This window comes from Aythya marila, assembly GCF_965140915.1.
Source record: "Aythya marila genome assembly, chromosome: 16".
Classification (NCBI taxonomy): domain Eukaryota; kingdom Metazoa; phylum Chordata; class Aves; order Anseriformes; family Anatidae; genus Aythya; species Aythya marila.
Window position 1 is genome coordinate 8,435,737 of NC_139057.1, and position 26,866 is coordinate 8,462,602.

The window sequence follows — 26,866 nt, forward strand, 5'->3', positions numbered from 1 at the left end:
GCTGTCATGGAGAGGACAGGCTATATAATTCCCAAGTCATCTTAAGTTTGTCAAAGTCACTTTCAAATTAAGCTATCATACGCGAGATACAAATCTAATCATCTAGAACAGGTCACAGAAATTGCCAGAGAAAAACAAAGTCAGCACAAGCAGAGCTTTTCAGCAAGCCATCGCTCCAAGTTTAAAAGGACAAGATGCAGTTTCACCGTGGTGCACTTCATTAGCATGGCCCATACAGCTGATTTCCTGATGCATTTATGGAATTATCCATGAAATCATAATGCAAATAAGGCCTTCCAAAGCAGTGGGATTCCCCAGACATTTTGACTGGCATGACACATGTCTCGTGCTTCCTACCCCAGGGAAAGGCAGCTTTGCTCTGAAACTGGAGTGCAGGAATTGCCAGCATGGAGCACTGGTTTTCCACCAGTGAAAGAGTCTGTGAAAAGTCAAGGATTTAAACAAGTCCCAAAATACCAACAACAAATAAACTGAACACTGCCTTGCTAACTCACTAGCTTTACCTTTTCTCCTTAATTGAGACTGATCAGGTAGCATGCATGAAGCATGAGGGATTTTAGCTTACAGCAAGGTGATCAAACTGACTTAAGGGACAGATCTACAAAAATCAGGAGACATACAACTGTCTACAAAACAGACAAGAGCCTAGCAACACTTGGGATGTGGGTAGGATTGCCATCTACTACAAAGTCACTACCTCTCAATTTTATATTTTATAGTTCTAACCCTGAAAGCAAACCCAACAGCCCAGAGAAAGAAAACGTGTTTTCTTAAATAGTCTCCTAGTGGGAAAGAGAAGAAATACAGAACTTTTGCTTTTCAGAGAGTTTGACTTCACATCCATACATTCAGCATCAGAACAATCCCCTGGATGGGATATGACTCCCTGAATAAGATCACTAGGATTTTTAAACACAGATTCAGTAACTAGAAACATGGCTTTCTGAGTTTTCAGCTTGTTCTGCAGCACTACCTTCTCTTGCAAATGGATGAAGAGGGTCTAAGAAAAATAATATACCTTTCTATCTCTTCACTGGTGCCATATCTACATTAAAGTGGTGGTCCAGATACTAGCAATGAAGACCAAAAACAGTTTACAAATACTACTTGGAAATAAGATGACTTCAGAAGTTTTGGTGGGTGCCAAAATGAGTATTAAAAGATAGGTGGAAACAGAGATGGCTACATAACAGTACTATGATCGAAAGCAAAAATGCACTGTTGTCAGAGAGAAGAAACACTAATCCTAAAGAGCTTTTACAGCACTAGAGGTGCCTGAAAACAGAAAAAAAATGAGTTTTAAAAAAAGCTCCAGAGTTCTTTTCACATTTACTTATCAACTTCTTTACAAATTCAACAACTTAACTTGGGGCAATAACTCCTAGAAACCACAGCTAATGCCACAAGTAATAGGGACAGCAGGAGACCTCATGTACTCCAAGACTCATCACCCATTCATGTGGTATGCTGCTAGCACAGCATCGTAATTTGCATGCAAAGGCAAAGTAGGCTGCGTGTAAGAATACGCACATGCACAATCCTTTGCAAGTTCATTAAAGACTTAAATCAACAAAAATATCCTTTTAGAGTCCTTCTTTTATTTTTACAAAGGAAAATATCACACATTTTTTCACATCACTGCTATTGTTCTTTGGATGCCCTCATGTTGTTTGTTTTTGTTGCTTGCATTGCATTCCAAAAGAAACATTTATGTCAACTTGGACTGCAAAACATTAAAGGGTTTCAGTGAGACACAGAAAAACCTTTCAGCTAGAGTACTGATTTTGATCCACCTTATCTCTTCCAAATAGCCATTATTGCAGCCACACCTCCCCTCAGGAGCAGTGCAAATAAACCAGTTAAGGAATCACCCATTGAAGGCAGCCAGGAGATACTTCTTGGTTGCTATTATGGATGCTGCTTGTGTTCTCCAAGCAGATTAGTTTTCATCTGCAATGCTCTAACTCATTTGGTTTCTAACTTAGGAGTCAATGTTTCTCACTACCATTTTAGGAATCCAGCTACTACACTGTAACGCTGGTCGGTTGACAGCTGTGTTGGAACAACTATATACTTCGCCTTTCAGAAGGGAGGATATTTCTCTGAGCAGTTTTTTTGGCTCTTGGAGGAATGCTTTTGTCTTCCCTGGTCCCGAGAGGCAAGGGAAGAAAGTTTTAGATTAGCTTCCCTCCCCCATCGTTAGCACTGCAGCAACAAATTGTCATTGGAAGCGGACATCATTCAGTGCCATGGGAGCTGGGCCTGGAAATCATGCATTTCCTTCACGTTTTTGGTGAGAAAGTCTTTCGAAACACAGAAGTAGATCTAGGTTGATTGTCAATGGCCTATTTTCCATGATGACAAAACCAGAAACAAAAGGATTTTTATTTAGGAATCAGAACTATTTTCTGGAGTTGCCTAGTTTTTCGTTTCTTGATTTAAGCTGGTCTGGAAGTCTCCCACCATCATGAAAAACAGAAATGAAAAACATAAAGCTTAGGAAAACAGGATTAAGTTGCAACCATCATTTTCTGTATCCAACACCAACTAAACTCAGATGTTATCTGCTATAATTTTGAAGAGACACAGTAGGAAAGCTATTGATGTTAATAGAAGCAAAAAAGAAGTAACTTGAAAAAAAACTGAATTCTTATCTGAAGTTAAACTAGTTATATATGCCTTCACAAAGTACAGTCAGTTAAAGCAGTTTTAGACACCAGCATGCCATATGTTATATTAAAATTAGACTGACTAAATAGAAGGATGCAACAAATTCATGCACGAAGTATGACTATTCACTGTATGTGTATCCTGATGAATGCTTTTGCTTATCTAATAATCTTTGCAGAAAGTACCAAATAAAGCTTATTAGCAAACTACTAGGTGCAGTTTAATTTTGAAGTTAGTCTTGACACCATCTCACTGACTGGTAAGCACTTTACACAAAGTAACCTATACCAGTATTGTTTTCCAAACTCTTGGTTTACTGAAGTTTCATAGCCTGAAGAAGTACAGTTAGCTGCAGTGATTTTTAGATCTCTGAACAGAATTTATAACTTTTTTTTTATAGGACCTGTACATCGATCGTATCTTAAGGATCAAGAGAAAAACATTTTTTAATGCAAACAATAGCATGCAAGAAATTCTTGTATAATGGAAAAAGGCAACTTTCTCAGAGGGCAAGAGGAGGGGGGGGGGATATGTATGCTAGAGAGATTTTATGTAAACAACTTACAGAAAACAACAATTACTTCACTCCAGGGATCATGCCTTTTCCTCTGAGGAAGCTTTCAGTTCAAACTCATGCAAGTCACAGACAAGATTTCAGTGTACCACAGCCCAGATGCCACCTGAAGTGTTTTCTTTTGTCTGTATATTCACACTGTTTGTTCAGAGCTAAAAAGCAACAGGCTGGTTGCTCTATAAATGTTGATTGTACATCATTTATCGGTGGGATAAACGCATATTAATATGATTTTTAAAGGTAATAACTAGGGTACCATTGAGAACTAGAGACATTATAAACTGGCTAAAAATAGTAATTTGAATTCCAAGCTTAGTCAGCTTGGCAGAAACAGCTGTGTTCACTGTACCCTCTAATTAGTTTGCATATTATAAGAGTTCCAAAGGTTATTTCCCTTTCAGAAACCTACCAAATTAGCCTTCACAGCACAATACTGTTACCATATCAAATGCAACAGCAACAGATTGTTCAGACTTCAGAGACTTACCACTACTTTTTCTGTTACGTTTCATTTATATAGGCATATATTCTTGTCTGATAAGGTAAAGGCAATCTCCTCTCTATCTAGAACACTCAGAAGAGCCTGTCTTGAAAGGAAAAACACCAATTCATAGCTGTTCACTTATGAACGTGTACTCCTTGTTTAAAGAGCTCTGAACTCTAGTTTCAGTAATCAGCACAAAAGTGTAGCTTCTCTATCTATTTAGCAGCAATAACATGAAACAGACTTAAACACAGCTCTCAAAGAAAGTACACCAGAACTGTCACAAAGTTCTTCTGGGAGCCCTCTGTGTTTTAGAGATAGCAACCAGTATGCTTGTATCTTGGAGCCTTTTTTGTTCAGGTGATGGAAGAAATGGTTTAGAAATCAAAGTTATTTTTTAGCCAAAGTGTACACGCATTATTGTATCTTAAGTGATCCAGCCCCAGTTACTGCTAGATAATCTTCTGAATACATCGCATCACAAAGGTGAGATCTTCAAAATGCTGAGTCCCACCAAAGTCAAAATATCACTGAATTTACTTGGTAGAAGTAGTGGCAGACCAATGTTGAGCATGTTTCAGATTGTTTAGATGGTTATATTAATCGCCAGATTGTTAAAGATTTTAAAATTAAATATAGATGGCTCTACATGTACAAGATTCTTACTCTGCAGGAATAGGTAGACCACTGATGAAGAATGAGAGATAATGAACAGCATGCATTATCACAGTGAGTTTAAAATTAGCATCACAAAATAAGCAATTTTTAAGCCATCATGTTTTTGATTTATAGATATTAACTCAGTTATTTTATTAGTACTTTTATAAACAAGAAAGGTAAAAGAATAATAAAATAATTTATATTGGTGAAGGCATATTTTGAAACCTACTCTTTCTAGAGAGAGTTATGAATAACAACTATAAAAATTTGTTTAAGTTTTAAAAGGACAAACAAAGCAATACCAATAAATGTTTGATATGAAAAAGAAAGGAGTTATTTCTAATTCAAGTAAACCCTGTGCACTGCTTTGAAACACTACTTAGCTGCAGTCAGAGTTTAAACCAATTTGTTTCCTCTCATGGCCATGAGGTGTCACGTTGCATAAATGATTAAAAAAAAAAAAAAAGCAAAAAAACCCACCAAAAATCTAAAAGCTAAGTAACACTTTCTAGTATATTTACAAAAGTTAAGGGAATAGTCTCACCATGACTATGATGTGGCAAACATTTAGAGCATAACAGTATTATTTTTGTGTTTAAGATCCTATGGGACAGGCAATAGCCTTATTTCCAACTTTCTAGAAGTTCCATCAAGATTCTCAAAGTTTTGAGCTCGTATGTAGAGGAAGTACTAAAGCAAACAAGAAAGGAAGTGGCAGGAATTGTTAAATAGGAAGTTGTGAACTCCACATTACCTATTAAAGATATCTACATCTTATTTAGTGGTAAACTTCATTTCCTTGAAGATGTTTTTATAAGACGTTATTTTACTGGCTTTCTTGAGATGCAATTTTTAACTTAAAAGTATGAGGGCAATTACTGGATTTATTTAGTAACAAGAAATGTTGTTCATTAAAAATGGTGAACCATATGCTATGAAAAGTACCAATTCCATAATATAAGTGGGTTTCCCTCTTGTATTGTTTCTTCCCTACAAATAAGGGTACAATCCCAGCAGGTTCTAACACATGGCATATGAACACTTCACTCTAAGGGACATCAGTGAGAACACAGGCAATGGAACTGTACTCTTTATACTATTAGCAAAAGCTTTGTACCATTTCTAACATACTGAGATTCAAGTTTAAAGAGAACGTACGATTAACAGGATTGCGCAAAGCATGTTCATGCCTCTGCGTGCAGAGAGAGGCCAAACTCAAGCTTTGCTCCTACATGAGAACCAGCAAGTAGTCATGCCTTCTAGTACCTAACCTCTTTCAGCATACAATTCCCAAATCTCTTTTTGGGTACTTTAAGTAACTGTAACTGGTTAACAATCATTTGCAAAAAAAAAAAAAAAAAAAAAAAAAAAAGTTACAAGTATCCCTTTCTTAAATCAATTTCAAGAAAGGCTTTTGAACTGAAATTTGAAGAAATATACTGGATGACAAATCTAGATGAGCAGCTTATTTCATTTGAGATCTGCTTAACATTTCTGTTGCTATTATAATCACAGATACCCACTTCACTATCCTTATAATATTCAAATTTGGAAAGGAAAATTTCAGTGATGATTAAAAGCCTACTGAAATCACTGAATGGTGCAACCTACAGGTTGCCAAGCTACTGCAATGCACACAAAAACCTGCTGAGAACAAACAGTACTGCTGAAAACAGATGTTAGATAAAGCAGAATTGGGATACTCCTGTTGTCTCACAAGCTGTCTAATACATGTTTAGGTAACCCAAAAACAGCTACACTAGTTTTACTTAGGAAAAAAAAAAAAAAGCTTACAGCTTTCTAAACCTGAGACAACTAGCTCCTCACTACCTACAGATTGAATACAGTTTTTGGAAGAAATCAAATGCTGGTGCCATCTCCCCTGCCCCACCAACACAAGTTTACACATTCATTTACCTGACTATAGGGCTGCTGGGTCATGTAAGGGCTGAATGTGTCATGTGCCAAATGCATAAGCACGTTGGTCGATGACAGGGACAAACCTGGCTGTGCAGCCTTCACATGGCTCCAGGACAGAATGGCTGGGCACCTCTGTTCTACACCAAGGTTTAAAAGAAGTTGCACTTAAAGCTCAATGTTTACACAACTATTTTCAGAGTAGTAAACTGTTCTAAGAAAAAAGAAAAATCAATACTTTTTTTGGAAGAGAAACTAAACCCTTAAATGCTGACAGCAGAGATGTTAGATTTAGTGAAGTCACATTTGGAGAGGATACTCAGGTCTGAATTAGGTTTCAGAGCACTTTTCTTTACCAGCTGCCCTTCAAATGCAAATCAAAACACACACTAAGACTTCAGTCGCAGTGCGTATCAATACTGGTTTTTACTTAGAATAATTTGCACATGGGAAAGGTGAATAAACCTGTGTCTCTAGAATAGACAGCTTGTAAGAAAATCTATGGACAAAAAGCTTGAGAAATTCCTGTGAAAAGTTACAACTCCTCCACTAACCCAAAGCAAGCCATACTTTTAATGCAAAAATTCATTCTATACTTCATTATTTCTCCAAGTTCCAAAGCAATCCTTTAAGACACTGACAGAACCAATGGTGTTACTAAGGATTGTTTTAACCGTCACTGCAGGTGTGAGGGAGCTTTCCCCTTCAGCTGTGCAGGTCGTCTTCTCCCCATGTGAAAGCAACTGAGAGCTCAAAAAACAAGCCTCAGTGTTAAACAGGCACCTCACACAATCAAGAAGAACTTGCACAGGCATCCTAATGCATGGAGGATTAGCACCCCGCACTCCAGTACATGAAAGGCTCTGCAGAACTAGCCGGGCTAGGCCTTCAAAGGCCTATTTCATCCTCCCCAATGCTAATGAAACAGATTTGTCAGTGAAAGTAACTTGCATGGATCAGACAAGATAAACAACATTTTGCCACTCCATGCATCTGCTAATGCTGCGAGTTTAACATAATTCACTGGGAGAACACCAGCTCATTTGGCAAGGCCAAGCAGCATCCCGGTGATCAGCACCCCCTCGGGAGGCACAGCTCTCCTCTCCTCCTGTGGTCCCCCCACGCTCCCCACACCTCTGGCTCCACTGGGCTGCGCTTCCTGCAGGCCCCAGCCAGCGACTAGACGTGCTTCACCCGCTGGTGGCTACCTCCAACCTCATTTTGCAGTCTTAGCACACACCTGGAACACTTACAGGAGAGAAGATGGAAAAAAAAAAAAAAAGCAACTTCCAAAAATCTTAAAAAAATACCAACAACTTCACCTCCTCACATCCCTTTCTACCCAAGTCCCCACCAAAACACTGTTGCACTAGAGGCTTCTGAGCAGTGATCCACAAATAAAGGTTATTAACGATTAGAGTCACACACAAGTGCCTCCTATTACATAAACAGTGCTGGGGGCACAGCATTTTCACAAGACTCTTGGATTATTTTTCTCTAACCAGTCAAAGACAGACTTTTGTAGGAAGACATACTTTTATCTGGAAGACATTGTTAGAGAACAGTTTAGTATAAGGAAACCCTAAAGGTCTTTTGCTGGTTTTCTTTCTTGCTATTCGAGATCTCATGTATACGTTTATTATTTCTGCATAATAATGTCTGAGTGCTTGCTCCTAACCAGGTAGCACTATTAACTAATTTAGCTACTCCTAAAAAATAAGTACGTAACAGTTTTACCACCCTACAGCTCCACTTCATGTGGTAGAGAGCTTAGCACACAAATAATAAGGAATTTCCTGCTGTCAGTCAGTCATAGAGAAGTAGCCTGTACAATAATGCCATTAAGTAAAGCTTACCATGATGGATTCGGTTCCTAGCTGAGGTTCTGAATGCTAAGCTTTACGCAAACTATGTCTTACTTGTCCTTAATTTCTTGTTTATAAGTTAATCTCCATAAAATCTTTCTCCTCTGCCTGCTCTTGACAAGCTTTAAAAAGCCTGTTGTAAGATTAGACCTCTCCACCAATGTTCTCGTGCCGGCTAATAAATCCAGTAACTTAGCAGCTGTAAAGATTTTACATATTTTCAACCTCCTGTTCCAATCTTTCATCTCTGCAGAAAACAAGACGAGTTTGAGGGAAGAGAGAACAAGCTCTGGAACCCAGTGGTGCGCCCCACACACCATCCTATTGCTCAGCCCGTCTTCAGCAAGGACAAGCGATCGCCTCAGGCCTTGGAGCCTCGGCCTGCTCCCAGCCTTACTTCAAACGACTGAGGCAATTGCCCTCTAAAGGGAAATTATTGATGAGCCATCCATGTCATATCGCTCACTGGCAAATTCCCTCCCCCCCCCAGCTCAATATTGTATTTCTCAGTACACTACCAATTTAATCACAGCTAATGTAGTGCACAAGGATAAAAGGATGGGTTTGTTGGTTCACAACATGTATCGTCCTTCAGATATTTACCAGTTCTGAAACAGTACAAGGGCTGAACTGCTCAGGTCACGGCAAACTTTGGGCCAGTTCTGAGAAGATATCAATACTGGGAATGAAAACACTGTACAAGTTGAAACAAGATTCTCACTCGTCATACCACAGATACTGCTGGGCATTGCACAGTTCCGGGCAGGCAAGTGCAATTTAGTGTGAAAGGACTGCTTAGCCTGATGTTTAAGAACACAAGTAACAATTGTTGCTTTCCAATTTAATTAAACTGTTACAGATAATCCACAAAAATATTTTCTAAAGTTGGGTAGCTGTCCACTCCATCCTCTCTTGCTGGTTAAAACCCTCAATTTTTCTTTCATTTCTGGAAATATTCAAAAAATTTCTAGAACGTGTGCATATGTATTTTGGCTGTTTAATAAGCTATGTAGTATTTTTCCAGTTCTTGCTCCAATGACCCACCCTCTCCCTCTTTCCAAAAGAAGTTCCTCTTACTAAATCCTCCTGCTCATGTCAGTTCTGTTTTTCCCAGCAGCCCACATCCCACAACCATTCAGACCTGCGCAAACCAGAACAGGGATGCACAATTTTACACAAGGAGAGCAGAGGTTCAGTCCTACTTCAGGCAGCTGCAGTGACTGTAAAGAAGACATTGGAAAAAACAGGCCCAACGTAGTATAATGGAATCAAGATCTGAACCAGTATGGCTTATTTTTCCTGTCAGAAGAAGGAAGTATACTCTTCCTTAGTCAAAGATGCATTTTTTAAATAGATTTCACATTTTACTTCCTGCAATCACACTGAAAGGTCACACTGTTTATGCTACTGTAACCTGTTACTGTGGGATTAGCAATGATATAAACAAGCAATTCGCATTCAAATGTGCACAAGGGAAGAAGGTTATGAGAACATTCCTCTTCATGTGTAGACCACTTGTTCTTGTTCCAAATAAATATAAAGAATCTGAGAAACAGAGTGTCTTTTGTAGACCGGCTCACAGCATCAAGTACTTGATGAATCAAGCACTTCACAGAAGAAACATAAAATTCTGGGAACTTGAGATACAAGAAAAAGCACCTGAAAGATCACAAATAGAACAGCTACTTTAAGTTCAAAATACTACTATCTGGTAGCTTTTTCAACAAGCCATTACTTCAGCACAAGAAGTATTGTAAGCTTGCTGAGCAGAGGGCTCAGTTACCACTCTGCCTCCAGCCAGACCCGCACAGCTCCACACTGTCCACTGGAATAGCAAGGAATTTCTCATGTAATTACATACACAGGCAGAATACAAAATTTGCTTTGTTGTTGCTTTATTTCCTACTTCTACGTATGTAGAAACTGTTTTAACCTTCTTCTAAGTACAGGAAGAAGGCTGCACCACACAATTCAAATCTGATTAAACAATATCTTAACAGCCGGTGAGAGAAATCAATCTTTCTTGTTATTGATGTCTGCTGTCAGTGCTGAAGATGTCTTTATATCCCTCTAACCATGTTACCACAGCATCTATAACAACCAACGGCTGAGACGACTATAGTTTCAGATGGTGGGAAAAGGCACATACAGTAAAGGAATGCAGCAGGCTTCTTGCTGTTCTTTCCATTGGAGTACGCTGCAGTGAAAAGAAAAAACTAACTACTACTTCAAGGCCTGAATCCCAACACAGAAGGAAGTAAAATGTCCGACATGCAAAGAAGAAATCCAGTTTCGGTCCCTAGAAATGATAAACAGGCCTCCAAAACAAGTTTTTAATGCAGGTATCAAAATACTACCTAATTAAATCCAAAACGTACCTCCATGAGATTAATGCTGGGTTCAACAAGAAGTTTTTTTTCCTCTCACTTTCTTTCACAAAAGACTTGCCCAACTAGGAAGCAGCACGGCCCCAATATTTTTTCACACCAGAGGTTAACAAAACAGAAACTAAGGTACGTATTCAGTATCAGTGATACCAAGAAATTCTCCTGCTTAAAAGTACAGTGAGTACAGTGTAGCTTATCATGCCAGCAAGGACAGGCAGGAGACAAGAGAGTGGAAGTTAAAAACAAAAGTCACCAGAAAAAAAAAAAAGAAGAAGAAAAAAAAAAAAAGAAAAACACTAAACACCACACAATTTGAGAGAAATAACAGTTGTCCTAGTATTGATGTTAGTATTTTGAGTTGAAAGATACAGACAGGCTTTAGCTACAATGGTTAAAAATTCAGACCTCTCAAGTAAGCTGGCTGTATTTATGCTGCTGTCACAGGCAGATGCCCTAGATAACCAGCTCATTACTTTTAACACTACTTATGAATGCAAAAGACAATTACTTATGGAAATAATGTGTTCAACAGTTCATTTTCTTGGACAAAGTGTTGGGCAAGGTGAAAGCAGATGGAAATAGAACTTGCAGAACTAGAAATCAGAAAAGATTTTTTTTTTTCTCAAAAGTCTTATACTATGCTAGCTCAATTTCCTTCCGACCACGGACATCAGATTTTTCATTGCTGTCCCGTGAACTTTCCTCTTAAATGTAGAAAGCACAAACCCAGTTTGAAAGTAGATCAGCTATCACTATTAACAGAATCACATGAATTTCCAAGAATCACTTTTATCACTTTTTCTTGGTACAATATGACAGGCAAGCTGTTGTATCTTAGCTGTGTTTTGCGTGGGTGAGAGAAAAAGTACATCTAAATTCACAAGCCTTGGTAGAAAATGAATTGGCGTTTGTACTACATGATCTACAAAGTGAACACACAAAGGCATTTTGATGCTGTATCATAGTGCCTCTCCCAGCCAAACCAGCAAGGGCATGTCTACTGGCACCAGAAAGATAAACAAAAAAATGTTTCTTGTGCAAATCAACATGAGACAAGTTGACCAATGACTAAAAAAAACCATCTCAATGGTTAAATGCTGTAAACATCAAAGCTTACAGATTAGATCAAGTTCATATTATTACTTCTGAACATCGCAGAGAATCTGTTACTACATTTCGTTTTCATAAACTGGTTTCTTTTAGGAAAAAATGCACACATTTAGTGCATTGAGGAAGCCCTCCCCTGACAGGTAGTGATGCACCACACACGTTTAGCTGCAGACACAAACATAGTCTAATACTTAATAAAAAAAAAAAAAGTTTTGTATTTACATAATTCAGTAAAACGTCTGAACGCTGACACTTCAAATCAACACTGTGAATATGATATAAAACCATAGGCATGATCCTCTAATGTTACTCTTAGATCTGAATTTATATTAACCTTTTTCAAAATCAGTATTGCAGAAACTAACAGAATTAAGCAGGGTTTAATATATAAAAATCTACACTCAGGAAAGTTCTGATTATCCACTCCGGATAGGTGTGAGGTGGTGTTTGTTTGTTTTTTAACTTGTTAGCCTTGTGCAGTAATACTCAATTTTCAAATATTTATCCATCTGGTCGCTACTAAGCCTCTGACTAAACTCACATTTTGAAAACTACTCTGCACAGATCAGATCCTTCTCCACACTGGACAATAGGCCCCTGCTTTTGAAGAGAACACAATTGCAAAGGAAGGCTACAGTCACAGGAGAAAATCCACATATGATTCTGAATTGCTGAAGCATTACTGGAGCTGAAGTTGTTGTCACACAGCGCTAACCTAATTTGCAGGTATTGAAAAAAAAGAAGAAAAAAATACTAGAAAGTTACTTCATATATTAACAATAACAAAATACTGATACTGTATGCACACTTTTGGTTTCCTTTCTGTGTAATGAAAATAATTTTTTATTAAAAAAAAGCTCTCTAACATTTTACTGAATACAGTTCTCATTTTGCGTATGTGGAGTCTAAAGTAAAAACTAGTTTATTTGACCATGGTAAAAACAATTCAGTGGCAAATCTGGTGACTGATAAAACCTGCCCAATTCTCACATTCATTGGACTACAAACGACAGCAAGACTTCAAACTAATGCTGCTATTACAGACTTTTTTCTTCTGCTCAGACTCTCTTTTCTACTCCACTTTCTTCTAATTAAAATATGTCCACTTTGATTCATACATGAATTCTGAATTCTAAGGAATCAGTAAGTTTCTCTCACATTTGATGAGGCTAAATTAGCAATCCAAATAGATTATTATGTCATGCTGGTGACAGTGATCTGTTAACAAGAAAGTAGCAGCGATATTTCAGTGTAAACCACAGCCTAGAACGTCCCAGATAAAGAGAGCCCTCAGAGAACATCCATTTGCAAAGCAAGTCTTACAAGAAAAGATTTCATTTTAATGTTTAGTTGCCTATAAGATGAACTGTTAATTGAAACCTACCCAGCTTATTTTAAGAGTTATTTTAGTTTCAAAAATACTTAGTGTACCACTCACAAAACACATTTTATTCTCTACTTACAGGGACTATTTCTGTTTGAATTTAACATCACTTGGCATGTGGCAAATGCTGCATTCTCCATAACTGTCAGTTTCCTTCTATGTATATACCCTTACAGCAAACAGAAAAAAAGAGGAATAAGTAATGTGGAAGAACACAGGAAAAACATGAAACTCTTACAGGTATTCAGAAGCAGGTGAAGTACTGTCCACACGTACAATTTCTAGAATTTTGGCAAATGCCATCCCTTTAACAGTAATCCGTAATAGGGAAACACTGGGCTCCATTTTTAAATACTCTACTTACAGCGATGCTATCAGCGAAGATTTGGATTCAAGTACTTAGATTTTAAACCCTGGAGTCTGAAAAACAAGCAAAACTAAGCTGCTTAGTAGCTCAATTTAATGGGACTTGCACAATCGCATGTTTGCTATCAGCCGACGAAAGAGACTTGACCTGGAAAAGTTACCGGCACAACTAACCAGCGCAGCCGAGTGCCCTGGAACACGCTCAATGGTACAAAGGATACCAGCACTGGTAATTGAAAGTAAGCTCTGGCTTTCACGGAGAGGATATTGACTTTGCAAGCCGCAGAGACTCAGCTACTTACTCTGTCATCGTTAGTCTCTCCCATGCTTCTATCAAGATTCAGTGGCTGTACAGCACTGGAAGACATGGATATCCTTAGCTGTGCTGTAGGAAAATAGAGACTCCCTGCAACTATCAGTTCTAAACTAGCTTTCCATAACCAGAGCCAATTAAATTAAGCCTCGAATGAATCAACATAGCACAAGTTAAGAAGTGGCAAAGCATGCATGCAGAGACCTGCATTTTCAAGTAGCAAGAACTGGCAGAATCGAGCACAAAGATGCATTTGTAATAAGTTGTGTTCACGCCACAGTTTATCTGTTGCAAAGAAGTTTAAAGTTTGTGAGCACCAGCGTAAAAGAGAAACACAAATGCTTGTAGCGTGCAGTAGCATACAGTCTGAACTCTCACTGCAGCTTATAAACCGAAAACACTGGTAGAACTTCCTGTTCATTTACTTTAAAAATACAACGCAACCACAATATTATAAGTCTACAAGGCCAACCATTTTACAGTTTGTTACCCTCAACTTTAAAATCTATCTACATATTCCATTAATGTTTTTCCAGAGACAATGAGTACACACACACAAAAAAAAGCTTTCCACATCTTTTATTTTTTGAGAGAAATATCCAAAATATACACAACAGCAGTTTTCTGCATCTCTCCCATAATCTGGGTAAAGCTTATTAACTTTCATATCTTATAGTGCTTTAGCTTAGCTTAGAGGTTTGGGAAAAATAGCAACAGTCACGTTAATATTAGTTTTAAAATACTTTAAAAATTAATAAAGAAATTGAGAACAGTTATAATATTCCTCTTCCAGGCCTCAAATCAAACTGTAACTATCTATACCTCAACATTCCAAAGCGCACACAGCAGTACAGTTAGTACTATTTTCAATATTCTCATTTCTGAACATATTTGAAAATCTGGATTATACCCAGGTCTTTCTTATTTTACTACAGTAACTCAGAAAACAACACAGGATTTTGTATAATTTTGCTACCTTTACACGGAAAACAGTATGAGCTGTCCCCATAGAAGTTTCAGTGAAAGCCAACAGTGTCGAGTCTGCCTCCATCCCCTCTGTACAGGATCCCTAGTTGAATGCTAGATCACTAAGTAATTCACAGGTCTCTTCAATGTTATTAACACATCAAACTTAAAATCATTAACCAACATACTAACATCAACATACCTAGTTTATACAAACACAAGAAGCAACTCTACCTGTATTTGAGGGTTGTGTTTTTAAGATAGTATCTAATTATACCATCATGTGTGTGAGGAGTTAGAAACCAAAACACCCCCTAGAATTTTTAAAGTCTTCTGAATACAGAATTACCATTAAAATCTGATATTGAATTCACTGGTAGTAAGTGAGGATTCAATATTCCTTTGATGTTCTGGTCAAAAATTTCTTCCTGTATCTTGTCTCTCCTCCTCAAACAGCAAGCCTAAACTGTGCTTTTCTTAGCTTTGGGCTACTGTTTTTTGTTGTGACATCTCCAGAATGAATGCTTTTCATTCCTATTGATACTCCTAAAGGTATTTATGCACTCTGCATATCATTCAACTGCCATTAGGTATTTGTTTTCTAGACTGCACACCTTTACCACAATATCAAGTTGCTATCCATTCAAATGAAAGTCCTCGTCCATAAAACAGTAAGTTAAAGGAAAATGGTCAGCAGCTCAAATGTAAGATTTGCATTCTCACCATTTCTTATGCTTAGATCATAAGATAATTAAAATGAGACCTGAGTATGCTTTTCTACAAAAGAAGAGCAGGCCAGTACCCAGACCCTTTTAAAGTATTGGGCCTCTGAACAACCTTTACAAGATCTCATGGCTCACAGTTCTTGTAGTGAGTAAATCTAAATGAAAGTAAGGGATGATACTAGGTGTTTTTAAAAAAAAAATCAAAACATTGAGAACTTCATTTGCATTTACCCTGTTTCCTAGAGAACAGTTCCACTAACCATACAGTGCTCAAGGCAGAATCGTCACGAATACCTACAGTAGTTCTTCATTTTGAAATGTTTTTGTCCCCATCTTGTTATAATTTATACTCTAAAAAAAAAAAATCTTAAATTTTATTCTTTCAGAACTGTACCATTATCATAGCTGAACATAGCTTCCCCTTGTCCAAAAAAAGAAGCTTGGAAAATTTTAACTCTTCAAAGTCACGTGGCACCCAGACTTGTCTCCTTGCAGCCATCCTTCCAATTAGCTTCACCTCCCTGTGTATTCGTAATTCCTCCCTAATTCTGTCCTAACAGACAAGTGTCCCTCTCAATAATAAATTTAGCCAAGAAAGAAGAGGAAGTGACTCTGTTAGTAAACTGTGTTATGCTTCATTCAGAACACTGCCGAACTTCTTTGGATTTTAGCAGTTACAATCATAACACCTAGGCACTAGAAGCATGTGGTACAATTAACTGTGGTGCAATTAACTTGGAAGACTTTTTAGAAATAGAAGACTGCACCAATGACAAACATTTTTCCACTTACTCCATTCTTCAGGCAAAGATTGGATTTATAGGAAAACAGCATTGTTAATGCCAGCCAAGACATCAAAAACGTGGATTACAGTGAAGTACATTGTTCTTCTGGATGTACATGATCTGCCAAGAAGTCATTTTAAACAGCTGATATTTAAAAGCAGGATGTAGTTAGAAACTGAATTACATGATGTAGATGCACATACTTACTAACCAACCTTAAAATACAAACAGCAAGAAAAAAATAAAACACAAAAAAACCCACCTCTCAGGCTTGTCAACAGTTGGATGCAAATCACTGGAGTCTTTTTTTTTTTTTTTTTTTTTTTAAGTTATTTCTCAATCAAACCTCATTCTGTGCCCCAGTCTGAGCAGACTACTGAGTCACATCATTCAAAGAAAGCAGGACAAAAATATCACTGAATGCTACATTGAAAATATGCCACAGGCCCTCATTCTGTATTAATCTTACAGCTCCTTATACATTTCACTTCTGTAACTCAGTTGCACCCGTAGCAGTACACCACCTCCATTACAGAGCTATATTACTCAAAATCATTTCCTGAGCACTGAGCCTGCAACACACCAAATCGTCAAGAACAGTTTAGCAAAAACATAACGTCATATATGCACATGACTTTCAACTGATAGAGTTAGCAAGTGCTGGAACCCTGCAGGAAATGCAGTCCTCTAACAAAAAATGGGCTTTTCTGAAAAACATACTCAAAATTGCATGCTTATTCTCCAATTGCCAAACTGCTGGAGATATTCATCCTGCAAGCTACTGCTTTTACAACTTGCCTATAGTAATTCTGAAACTGAAGCTCATTTATTACATTTTCGTAAATCCAGTTTTTTTTGTTAATGTCTATTGCCAGAGAAATACAGTGAGAGGGATGCAAAGCCCAAGTTTTACATTACAAATATGATCTTAAAACTCATTGGAATATGCAATGTGGAAGCTTAAGCATTCAAATGGATTTTACAGTAATGCTGCCCGATCTGACTGAGCACATCCACCCAGCCATTAGCATGCTTCGTCTTCTCTCAGCCCTCATTTTGGATAAGCGCACACAGAACTTGCTGAAGACAAAGGGCCTAACTTCGGGTCCCCGTACCTCCGAAGCTGTGCGTGGTTCGCACGTAACCTTACCATCGCAAAACCGTTTGCCACACGGCTTTTTAGGAACGTCACAACCAGGCTAAATCAACCAAGTAATAAAAAGCAGCACCAGATCCCTGCACGAGTATCCCTAACAAGCCATTTTGGGGGGGGATCCGCTCTGCTATTACAGCGACCAAAACCTAGGTGCGCGCAACGCCGCTCGCCATCGTTTCTGTTTAAAGAAAGCAGCAGGCGCTGGGCTTCGCTCCCCGAGGTCAGGAAGCAGCCCTGGAAGGCTGCTGAGCACTCGGGGCCGCGCTCAGCCCACCGAGGAGCCCCCAGCAGCGGGGCAGGAGCGCCCCGAGGGCTGCCCGGGGACCCCAGGGGCTCGGTAAGGCAGAGGGGAGCCCCCAGGAGCCTCTCCTCCTCCTCCTCCCTCAGCGAAAGGGGAAGGAGGGCAGGCGAGCCGCGAGGGGAGGCGCAGCGCAGAGCCCCCCCGGCCCTCAGCAGCGGGTACAGGCAGAGGGACCAGCGCTCCCCCCCCGCCCCCCCAGCACCGCGGGGCAGAGCCGGCTCGGCTGCCCCTCACCTGGTACATGGCGGCCCAGCTGGCGGCCTGGTCCAGCCGGTGGAACTCCTTCTCCATCTCCATGGCGGGGACGCCGAGCACTGCCCGGCCCGGCCGCCACCACCACCCCCTCGTGCCCCCCAGCAGCAGCACCCCGCTGCCTCCCCGGGCTCCGGGCTGCTGCCGAGGCCGCCGCCGCCTGGCTCGGCACGCCGCTCCTCCCCGCTCCACCGCCGGAACTACGCCGCCCTCCCCGGCGACGCGATGTCCGGGGCGGCCACAACCGCAGCCGGGGGGCTGGGGGGGAGAGAGGGGGCGAGGGTAGACCAGAGCGCCCCAGGGTGGGTCGGGGCGGGCCGCCTCCTCCTCCTTCTCCTCCTCCTCCTCCTCCTCCTCGCCTCAGGGCCGCTCTCCCCGCCGCCCCCTTTCTCCCCCCCGAGGCGACGAGGAGCCTCTTTGAGGCAAAAAGGGGTGATTTCGGGTGCCTCGGCGCCGCCCCGCCAGGTAGGGCGCTCCCCGCAGGGCTGTGAGGGGAGCGGGCAGCGCCCCGGGGTCGTGTGAGGGGGGACGGGCAGGGAGCCCGCCAAAAGTTGTCGCCCCCCCGGGGAAGGGGCTGTGAGGGGAGCAGTCCCTCCGGGCAGGTGGCCATGGTGGGAGTGCTGAGCCCCGGTGTGCCCTGACCTGGAGGGCTGGAGGCAGCTCTGTGTGTGTTCAGGAGATGGAGGGGTTGTTATTTGCTCTTACACAGGCTGCACGCTGAGGTGGGTGCTGTCAGTTGAAGGAATGAGTGCCATGAGAAAAATCAGAATGGATTTGAGTCACCTGTCCTCTGTTCTCGTGTTCCTACTCAGAAATGGCCTTTACTATCCACGTCCTGTCCCAGCAGGTAAACGTTTGCCATCCTACCCCACCCTAAAACACAACACTGAGTAAAGCCTCAGCCTACACGTCTGGTACTGGGGAGCCAACGTGCTCTTCCTGAGGTCAAGACAAGGCGTTCCAAACATATGGACACAGTTATCCCACGCGTAATGCTAGAGCCCGCTTCGTTTCCAACGTGAGGAATTTTACTTCCCATGTCAGCCAACTTCTGTTTATTAGATTACTGTTTCTCAGGCTTTGTGCCCGTGTTGCTATTGAGGGTTGGTGTAGGCTTGGTGTACCTGGTGTCCCTGCAGCATCAGTGCTGAGCCAAAATGAGATAGGGGGTTCGTGTGGTAGATGCTTTTCAATTGAATGTGCTCACAAATCCCCTAGGCACAATATGGATTTAAGACAGAGTGGTAAGGTTCTCAACAGGCAGGATATATCAATGTCACTGAAGACAGAGGTATTTCGTCTCTTAGCTGCAGCCCTTGCACCACTTGGCTGTTCCTGCTAGCAGAAGCTTTTCCATTGCTTTTCCTAATCATTTGACCAGAGTCTTTGGAAGACTCTGTGTTTCAGTGTTCAGCCCCAAAGTGCCACCCTACTTGAGCCTCGCTTAATGGGCTACTAAAGGGCAAACGGATGCTCTCTGGGAAGAGAGGACTAGTCAGAGACATGAGCTGCACGGCCCAGAATTTGGGGAAGGGGTTAATGGGAATGCCAACAGTAAAGGCAAGCTACAGAAAGCAGCTTAATTGGATAAATGGTATAAGCTAGATAAACAATGAAACATTATTCTCTAATCACGTGCTACAATAGCATGGAGGCATTAGCAGGTGGTATTAAAAAGGTTTTTTTTGCTTTTCTTACTGCTTTCTCTTGACCTGATTTTTGGAAATAGGCAGATGCAATGTTAGCCCTGTGAATGAAAGTGTTTCCGCTTGTTGAGAGATTGATTTTCAGGGCACTAAAAGCACTGGATAGGGGACTGCATCTTCTCTCCTAATCTGGCTGCTGTGAGGCAGTAGCCTTATCTTGAGAACAGGTGGTGAATTTTTAACCTGCTGGACCTGGGAAGATAAAGACAAATTTAGCAACTTTGCTGCTTTCCCTTTTTCCTGTGATTTCAAGGTTAAGAATTATGAACATATCTGGGGAGTCTTGCTGTGTTTCAGTGAGTCCATACAGAAAGATAAGTCTTTATAATGTCCCCAGAGAGCAATGCCTGTGGATGGCCATTGTTCATGCAGGTGTAAACCTGATCGTGCCCAGAACAGGTCGGAGCTTGTGATGCTATAGCTACGTGCAACTGAATTACTGCAATGTGTAAACATTTTATAAAGGAAGATAGCACAGAGTCTTTTATGCTTATGTCACCTGAATGGGTGTAATAAATATAAGCAGTGCAGGTTCTTCAGTCAGTCAGCAGTATGTTCTGCTAAATGTGTACTCTTGTCACAGCAGTAATTGTCTTGAATGACAAAAGCTCATATATTGCCCTGAACAAGTTCATATTTTACTGTAGATTTTGCAGAGTAACCCAGAAAATAAGAGATTATAGAAGTTGGTAGTTTTTTACATAAATGCTCAGTCTATCACAGTTGCAATAAGTGTGACCAATAACACTTTACAATGTGTCAGTCGGGTTCAATGAAAGTTCTTGCTACACAACTGGAAATTTTGGAGGGGATAGACCACGTTGTCAACAGTTGCTTTTGCCTATATATGCTTGTACAAAAGAGGTAAAGAACAATTTGCAGCAGTGATATACATTAAGTCATATTTCAGAAAAGCACAGATAACTGGCTCGCATGCTACTGAATCCTTTTGGCTTTATTTTTACGTACAATTGCATGCAATGACATGTTCCATAGCAAGCCCCTTGTTCCTTGTTCCATAGCAAGCCCCTTCCCCCCCAAACTGGGATGCTCACCATGTACAGTTGGATACTAGTTTATATTAAACAATAAGCTTCAAATCTTTGACATTTTGTACTGCTACAGCAATGTAAAGGGCACATAAGGCCACCTTATGAAAACATCAAGTGCATTCCGTCTGTAGAAGATTCTGGAAGGTTCTAGAATTCCTCCTGTTGAGTTGGGGAGACCGCCCTCCCTTTTTTTTTTTTTTTTTTTTTAAACATTTGTAGGGATTAATAGTAATTTTTATATGGTCCCTAATATACACTAGGCACTAGCTACCCACAAAATAATGTGAAGCAGCCTGGGCTTAAAATGAACATTAACAGAACAATGAAACTAACTCTATTATTTTTATTTCATTTGAAGCCCATAAAATGACATACTCAGCTTAATCACGTTAAAGTCTTTAATTTGCATTTCTGTTAACAATATTCAGCATTTTGAGATGGCCTAGTTTAAAGTGCCCAATGTCATAAATCCCAATTAAACTGTTGGCAAATATGATACATTTTGTTTCTTCACTGTTTGATTTTTGAATACAGCTTTATAGTTGTATTAAGCCAGTTCTAGCAGGCTGTATCTCCAGCGTACAACTGGGGAGTATTTATTCACATTCAACACGCTTTATGCAGTTGCCTGTACATCCTTGTTCCATTATTCTATGTTAACATCTCCTTTTATTTAGCAGAAACATAACCTCATGTTAAACAGAGCTCAGACTTTCATCCTCTAATGCGTCCTTTTGGTATTACATCTTGGGCATTCCTTTTGTTTTCTCTTTTGTTTCAGTTAAGCATTTGGGAATGTTATTGTGGAAAGTTCGTTTCTGCATTGATTTTGCTCTTGCTAATATTACAACATCACACAAGGCTCTAATGATTCACATAATATCCCTTCGGTACTCTGAAGAACCTGCAGGTTCACAAACAAAATCCAGTGCAACTGGATGTTGTCACGTGGTGTAGACTGTTTTGCTACTGATTTTGTTCTGATGTTAGCATCAGCTTTACAGTGATAAAATCATTCTTGATTTACGTAACTGTATGCAAGATCAGGATCAAGCCTGGTATCTTCTATGTGTCTTCTATGGTAAAGCTTGCATTTTTTTTAATACTAAGCTTATGTACAGAAATTAATGTTCAGGCTCAGCTACCTTTAAAGTTCCCTGAAGAGGTAACTGGTTAAGAATTAAACTCGATAAAAATAGTATGGTTAGTGGAGACTCAGGATGAAAGGCTACACTTGGAAGCAGTAGAAACTATGAAATATTCTGTAGTGAGGTGCAAAAGCCAGATCACTTTTTCTTGTAGAAAGAGAGAAGTTAGGATCGACATGGGTTGAGGAGAAAATTACTGCAATCCAGGTGTTAGGACAGAAAGGAGGCTCAGCTTTTAGTCCTGCTGCTTGTGGGTCTTTAATCTGTGCAAAACAGTTTAAGATAAGGAAGGCTAATGGCTCTCCTCACCAGACTACAGAACCTCATGGTTAGGACACTGCTGTGAAAGCTGTGTTTCCCCAGGCAGAGGCAAGAGCTGAATGCAGGTCTGCCACATCCCAGTATTGCAGGAGATCTAACGGCTGAGGGATTTGTTGAAAGGCGATTCCCATCCACAGCTCCTGTCTGTGTGTTCTGAATATGCATCGCTGATGCTTTGAGTATGTTGTCAGGAATGTAAGTGAAGAGAACCTATTTGTGAGTTGAAGGCTTAGACTAAAGAGAAATGCTGTAATTCTGTCAAAAGTTGGGTAATTTTGTGCATGCAAAGAGGTCAGGTAGAGAATTTTATACTCCAGGTTTTAGGCTGATTACTTAAGAGACCTTATAATCTAGTAGAGAATCTGCTGGGCATCTTTTTGATAAGGACAGCTTCTTCCTGAAACCCGTTAGAAGCAGTGGCATTGCTTCACTGCAGAGAAAGCCCTCCTGTGAGTTCTAATCCATGTGAAGTGGTCCACTTGACCTTGCCTCCTAATGAGAACAGATAATACCCTAGAGGCTGGAGTTTGTGCTGAAGAGGAGATAAACAGAAGATAGTGGGAGTACAAGAGTGTGAGCAAGCAAATCACAGTTCATCAGCATGCAGCAGAAAAATTCATTTGATACACTAATGCCAAAAATCTTTGCCCCAGTGCACTTGAGGACTGTGATCATGGGAGATGGCGTTAAGCCCTAAATGCTACAGAACCACTGTGTTCCCATTGCAGCGAGGCATCTTTAGGCAACAGAGGTGGTGTTGTGTACTGAAGGTCTTGGTAGAAGGAGAGCTATGGAGCAGAGGGGCACATGGGTTCTACAACCTCCAGGTACCCTGTCCTACAGAGAGAATCAGCTCCTCCAGGAACGACAGGGAAAGGGGTCAGCGTGGAAGTGGCGTGCACTGCTAGACCTGTGGCTCCCTAATCAGGTAGAGAGCAGTTGTGGCTGTTGGGGTTGGCTCCACATAGGTTTGTGCATGGACATGGCTTCGGATGGAGCATGACTGGAACGTGGGCGCCTTTACACAGCAGCTTGGGCCAAATGGACCTAGGAGCTGGGCTGGATCGGGAGCAAAGGAAGTTGCAGACTGGAAAACAAGCATGGATAACAGCGATGAAAAGGAGATATACATGCAAAAAATAAAATTCTGATGGCAAATTAAAAATGAAAACGATTTAAAGCAACACGGGTTTTCTGACACATGGTTCACGTTCTCATACAGCTCACTGGGTGACAGCACAGCCATGTTAATATTTTGGAAGGTGCCATCCACTGGCTAAAATGCTTTATGTGCTCCAGCACAGACCTCTGGTTTCAGAGCTGGGGAAAGTCACCGTGTTTTGATCTCATCTCTCATATGGTGGTGGTAGATTTGTCACCAGGGTGTCTGTACGTGTGGAACCAGGGATCAGCTGAGCTGATTTGAGTTTCAGAGGGATGACTTCAGCATGTCGTGACGTGATTCATGCACTGACACAGAGCTTGGTGCCCTCCTGCCTTAACCTAACTCGTTGCATGGCTCTTACCAGTTCTCAAACCTTAGTGATTCAACCTGGCCCTGAAATTACTTCTGTTAAAGAGGATTATGAGAGAGAAAAATACTTGTAGCATTAAGAAACACATGCACTAGTCAAAGAAACCGCTTGATGTCACTCTTTTCCATGGTTCATACTCTATAGAGCTAAGGAAATAGCTAATTGTTTGCTTAGTTGGTGTGTCCTTTTTGGAAACATTGCTGTGGACAGCTGGGTAGGAGCAGAGCTGGTTGTGTAAGGAAACAAATGTTTTCCTTTTTGAAATGAACTGCTTTCTGTAATGATAATTATATCAATACCCTATGTTCTCATTACAATGCCTCTGATTCTAAATTTCAGCCTTGTCCTTGGAGAATCTGAATAGTTGTAGCTTATAAACTGTGGGCAAACAGGAAGGGAAGATGGGTAGGGTGGGAGGGAAAGAACAAGATACTGAGACTGCAGCACATCAGCATGTCGTAACTGGTCATTTTTCTGCTCCAAAACAAGTACTGGAACAATTTTTGTAGTCTTTTGTATGGTAACTATGGCCATGTTTTTTCACTTTATGAAAAATATGAAACGTAGTTCAAAATTATTGTTGTGCCAGTGCTGCAGGGTCTCATGCATCAGCTGTCCCCTTTTAAATTAGGCTCTGCATGAAAGCAGGATGAAAAGACCACCATTGAGCCATTTTATCAAGTAGTAAGTAAAGTTCTGTTTTTGTTTTTTTCCCTTTGTTTTAGGGTCTTAAGGCTGTTAGTGTATTTTTTGAAAACTGCTTTAAGAGTTGACGGCAGATTATTAAGAATTGTGTGACTTAACTTTCTACATTGTTCCCTTCCATTCTCCATTGTGAATATGCACTTTTTCTAGTGGCAAATATTTTAGTCTAAAATGCACCTACGTGGAAAATCATCCCTTGCATAACTTGGTTCATTCTGTAAGATTTTTATCAGTGAATTCTGAACTATTTCCTTCTCAGGAGGAAGCAGTAACATTTTTTTTTTATTATTTTTAGAAAATATGGCACTATTTAATGATAATTAGGATAGAATAGAATAGGTAATAGGAACGACTGGTTGGGAGATCTATTGAGAAGGTCTGTTTTCATGACATTTCCAGTTTTAGCTTGCAGTGTAATGAGGATAAATTAATCTCTGGTTTATGGATTTATATTTTCAGTTGAAGCCAAAGGGTACAATGTGTATTAACTAATGCTGAATTTGACTCTACAGGCTCCATGCTTTGGGATGCCTGTCTCAGTAGAACCAAAGGTCTTAAATATATTCCAGTCGAGAATATGGGCTGAAAAGGGCCACTTGGATCTGGGCTCTGACCCCTACAAATGTGTGCAATCATTTAATAGATGTTTAGTCCTCAAATTACACTCTCCACATACATCCACAGCAGCAAAATATTTCCTAACAGCATATATGAAATTTAAGATCCACCTTGCAAAATACTAGAAGTTGCAAAATCTGCAAAGCATTGCAGGAAAATGGCAGGGGAGATAAAAAAACATTACTAGATCCTTGTAATAACGGAGGATTAAGTAACTGAAAATGTTCTGTGATCTCAGGACAGAGCTCTTTTTGCACTTTAGAGACAAAGGCCTATTCCCAAATAATACTTCTCCAAATCCCCAAATAATTCCAACATGTATAGCCTGGGACACATTGCATTTTCACCCCAATATATTCTGCTTCAGCTTTTAGCTGGTAAACTGTCCATTAGAACCTGACAGTGGAAAAGAAAAAGAAAAGGGTTGGATCTCGCTACTTCCTCTGCTGCTGCTGCAAAAAAAGGAAGGTGCTTGTCCTCAAACATACATCCTTCCTTTGTTCTCCATGGTTCAAAGAAATTTGATGAGTTAAGTAGCAAATATGCAAAATGTGTTATGTGGAGCGTGGCAGTATAGGTGATTCTGCATGACTAGCTGCTAGGTTAGCTATCAGGCTTATTCTGTACTACTTGGAAAGAGAAGTCCTGTATGACTGGATAACCTGAATGCTGCCAGCAGGACCAGGATAATAAAAACTGTGCTCACTGCCTCAGAAAAGAGAGTGAGAACAACCTTTTCAAAGCACGTCGGTTTGCACTAAACTAGCTTTAAGAAATGTGTGTAGAGGAAAGAAGGAATATTTACGTGCTATCTATATATTGAAGTTCCAGCCATGCACATTTTGCTGCTTCTGATATTTTTCAGCCTTCGTGGGTTTTGCAGAATGTGTTTAGGGCTAATATTCTATATGGCAGCAGTGAGTAGAAGTAGAAATTTGTAAGAAAGATTCTAAAGAGCATTTTACCACTGGATGGCACTGTAGTCCTTAGTGCTCACAGTAATCACAGCCCTGAATTTTTTTTTTTTTTTTTTAGGTCAAGCTACAGCTAATAGGGAAGTAGTTACTGGAAAGACTTTTCATGGATAATGTGATGTTAATAAAATAAAATTGCACTTGCAGAGCTGGCTTTAATTTCACAGCATTAGATACAAGGAAATCTGTGTTCAAATCATGCCAGGTTGCTTAGTTTTCTAAATCAAAATTTCAAAATGCAATTGATGCTGTTGCATGGTATTCAGGGACTGTGTGCTCTTTACTGGAATGGGAGATGTTATTGTTATGGTTTTTGATTGTAGGATATTTTATCCCAAGGCTTTTTTTATGCTTTAGGCATTGTTTTATATTAATGAAAGAATCATGTTTTCAGCAAGCTTTCTTTAAATAATCCTTTTTCTTTTTCTTTACAACAGGGATGGCATATCTGAATTTGGAATCACCTTCACCTGAATATCCTAGGGCTACAGAATGGGTGAGTGTTTAAGTCTGGCATTATTGTGGAGATCTTGCAAGCATAAATATCTTTCAAGTTGAAGACAAGTGTTTAAGGAAGTGTCTGTAGTCATTCAAAGTTGTGGCTGCTCTTTATACATATGCAAGGAAGCATTAACTTAAATTTGGTTTATTGGTACACCGTTGGTTTAATACTGAGACGTTTATGTCACTGTTATCACTACAACCATAGCATGGCATTCAGTGCAAGCAGGCCAGCTGCAAATTTACCTAAGTTTGCTGTGGCATTTTGCAGTGTGTTCCAATTTCATTCCTGCCAGTACACACAGTCCGAAGCTATGAGAATTATATACATGAACTGCTGACTAGACTTGAAGCTGTATACTCAAAAGCC

The 26,866-nt window shown here is 40.2% G+C and overlaps 2 protein-coding genes across 5 annotated transcripts in view; one reads left to right on the forward strand and one right to left on the reverse strand.

The window, feature by feature from the left end:
* The window catches only part of PTPN1 (protein tyrosine phosphatase non-receptor type 1), a 42,677-nt gene extending 24,562 nt beyond the window's left edge, over positions 1-18,115 (reverse strand). Inside the window, exon 1 of one of the 3 annotated variants that reach the window (XM_082773088.1) lies at positions 17,919-18,115. In XM_082773088.1, coding sequence (XP_082629214.1) covers positions 17,919-17,981 — 63 coding nt within the window. In that variant the 5' untranslated portion in view covers positions 17,982-18,115. Of the gene's footprint in view, positions 1-10,569; positions 10,834-13,151; positions 13,169-17,918 lie in introns of those variants that run through there. The other 2 variants (XM_082773090.1, XM_082773089.1) reach the window with 2 other exon arrangements.
* Positions 18,116-18,215: 100 nt separating this feature from the next.
* LOC309884285 (uncharacterized protein) overlaps positions 18,216-26,866 on the forward strand; it is a 171,683-nt gene continuing 163,032 nt past the window's right edge. For both annotated transcript variants that reach the window (XM_082773098.1, XM_082773099.1), the window contains exons 1-3: positions 18,216-18,401; positions 18,646-18,783; positions 26,433-26,491. The gene's annotated coding sequence lies outside the window, so the exon portion shown is untranslated. The remainder of the gene's footprint in view (positions 18,402-18,645; positions 18,784-26,432; positions 26,492-26,866) is intronic.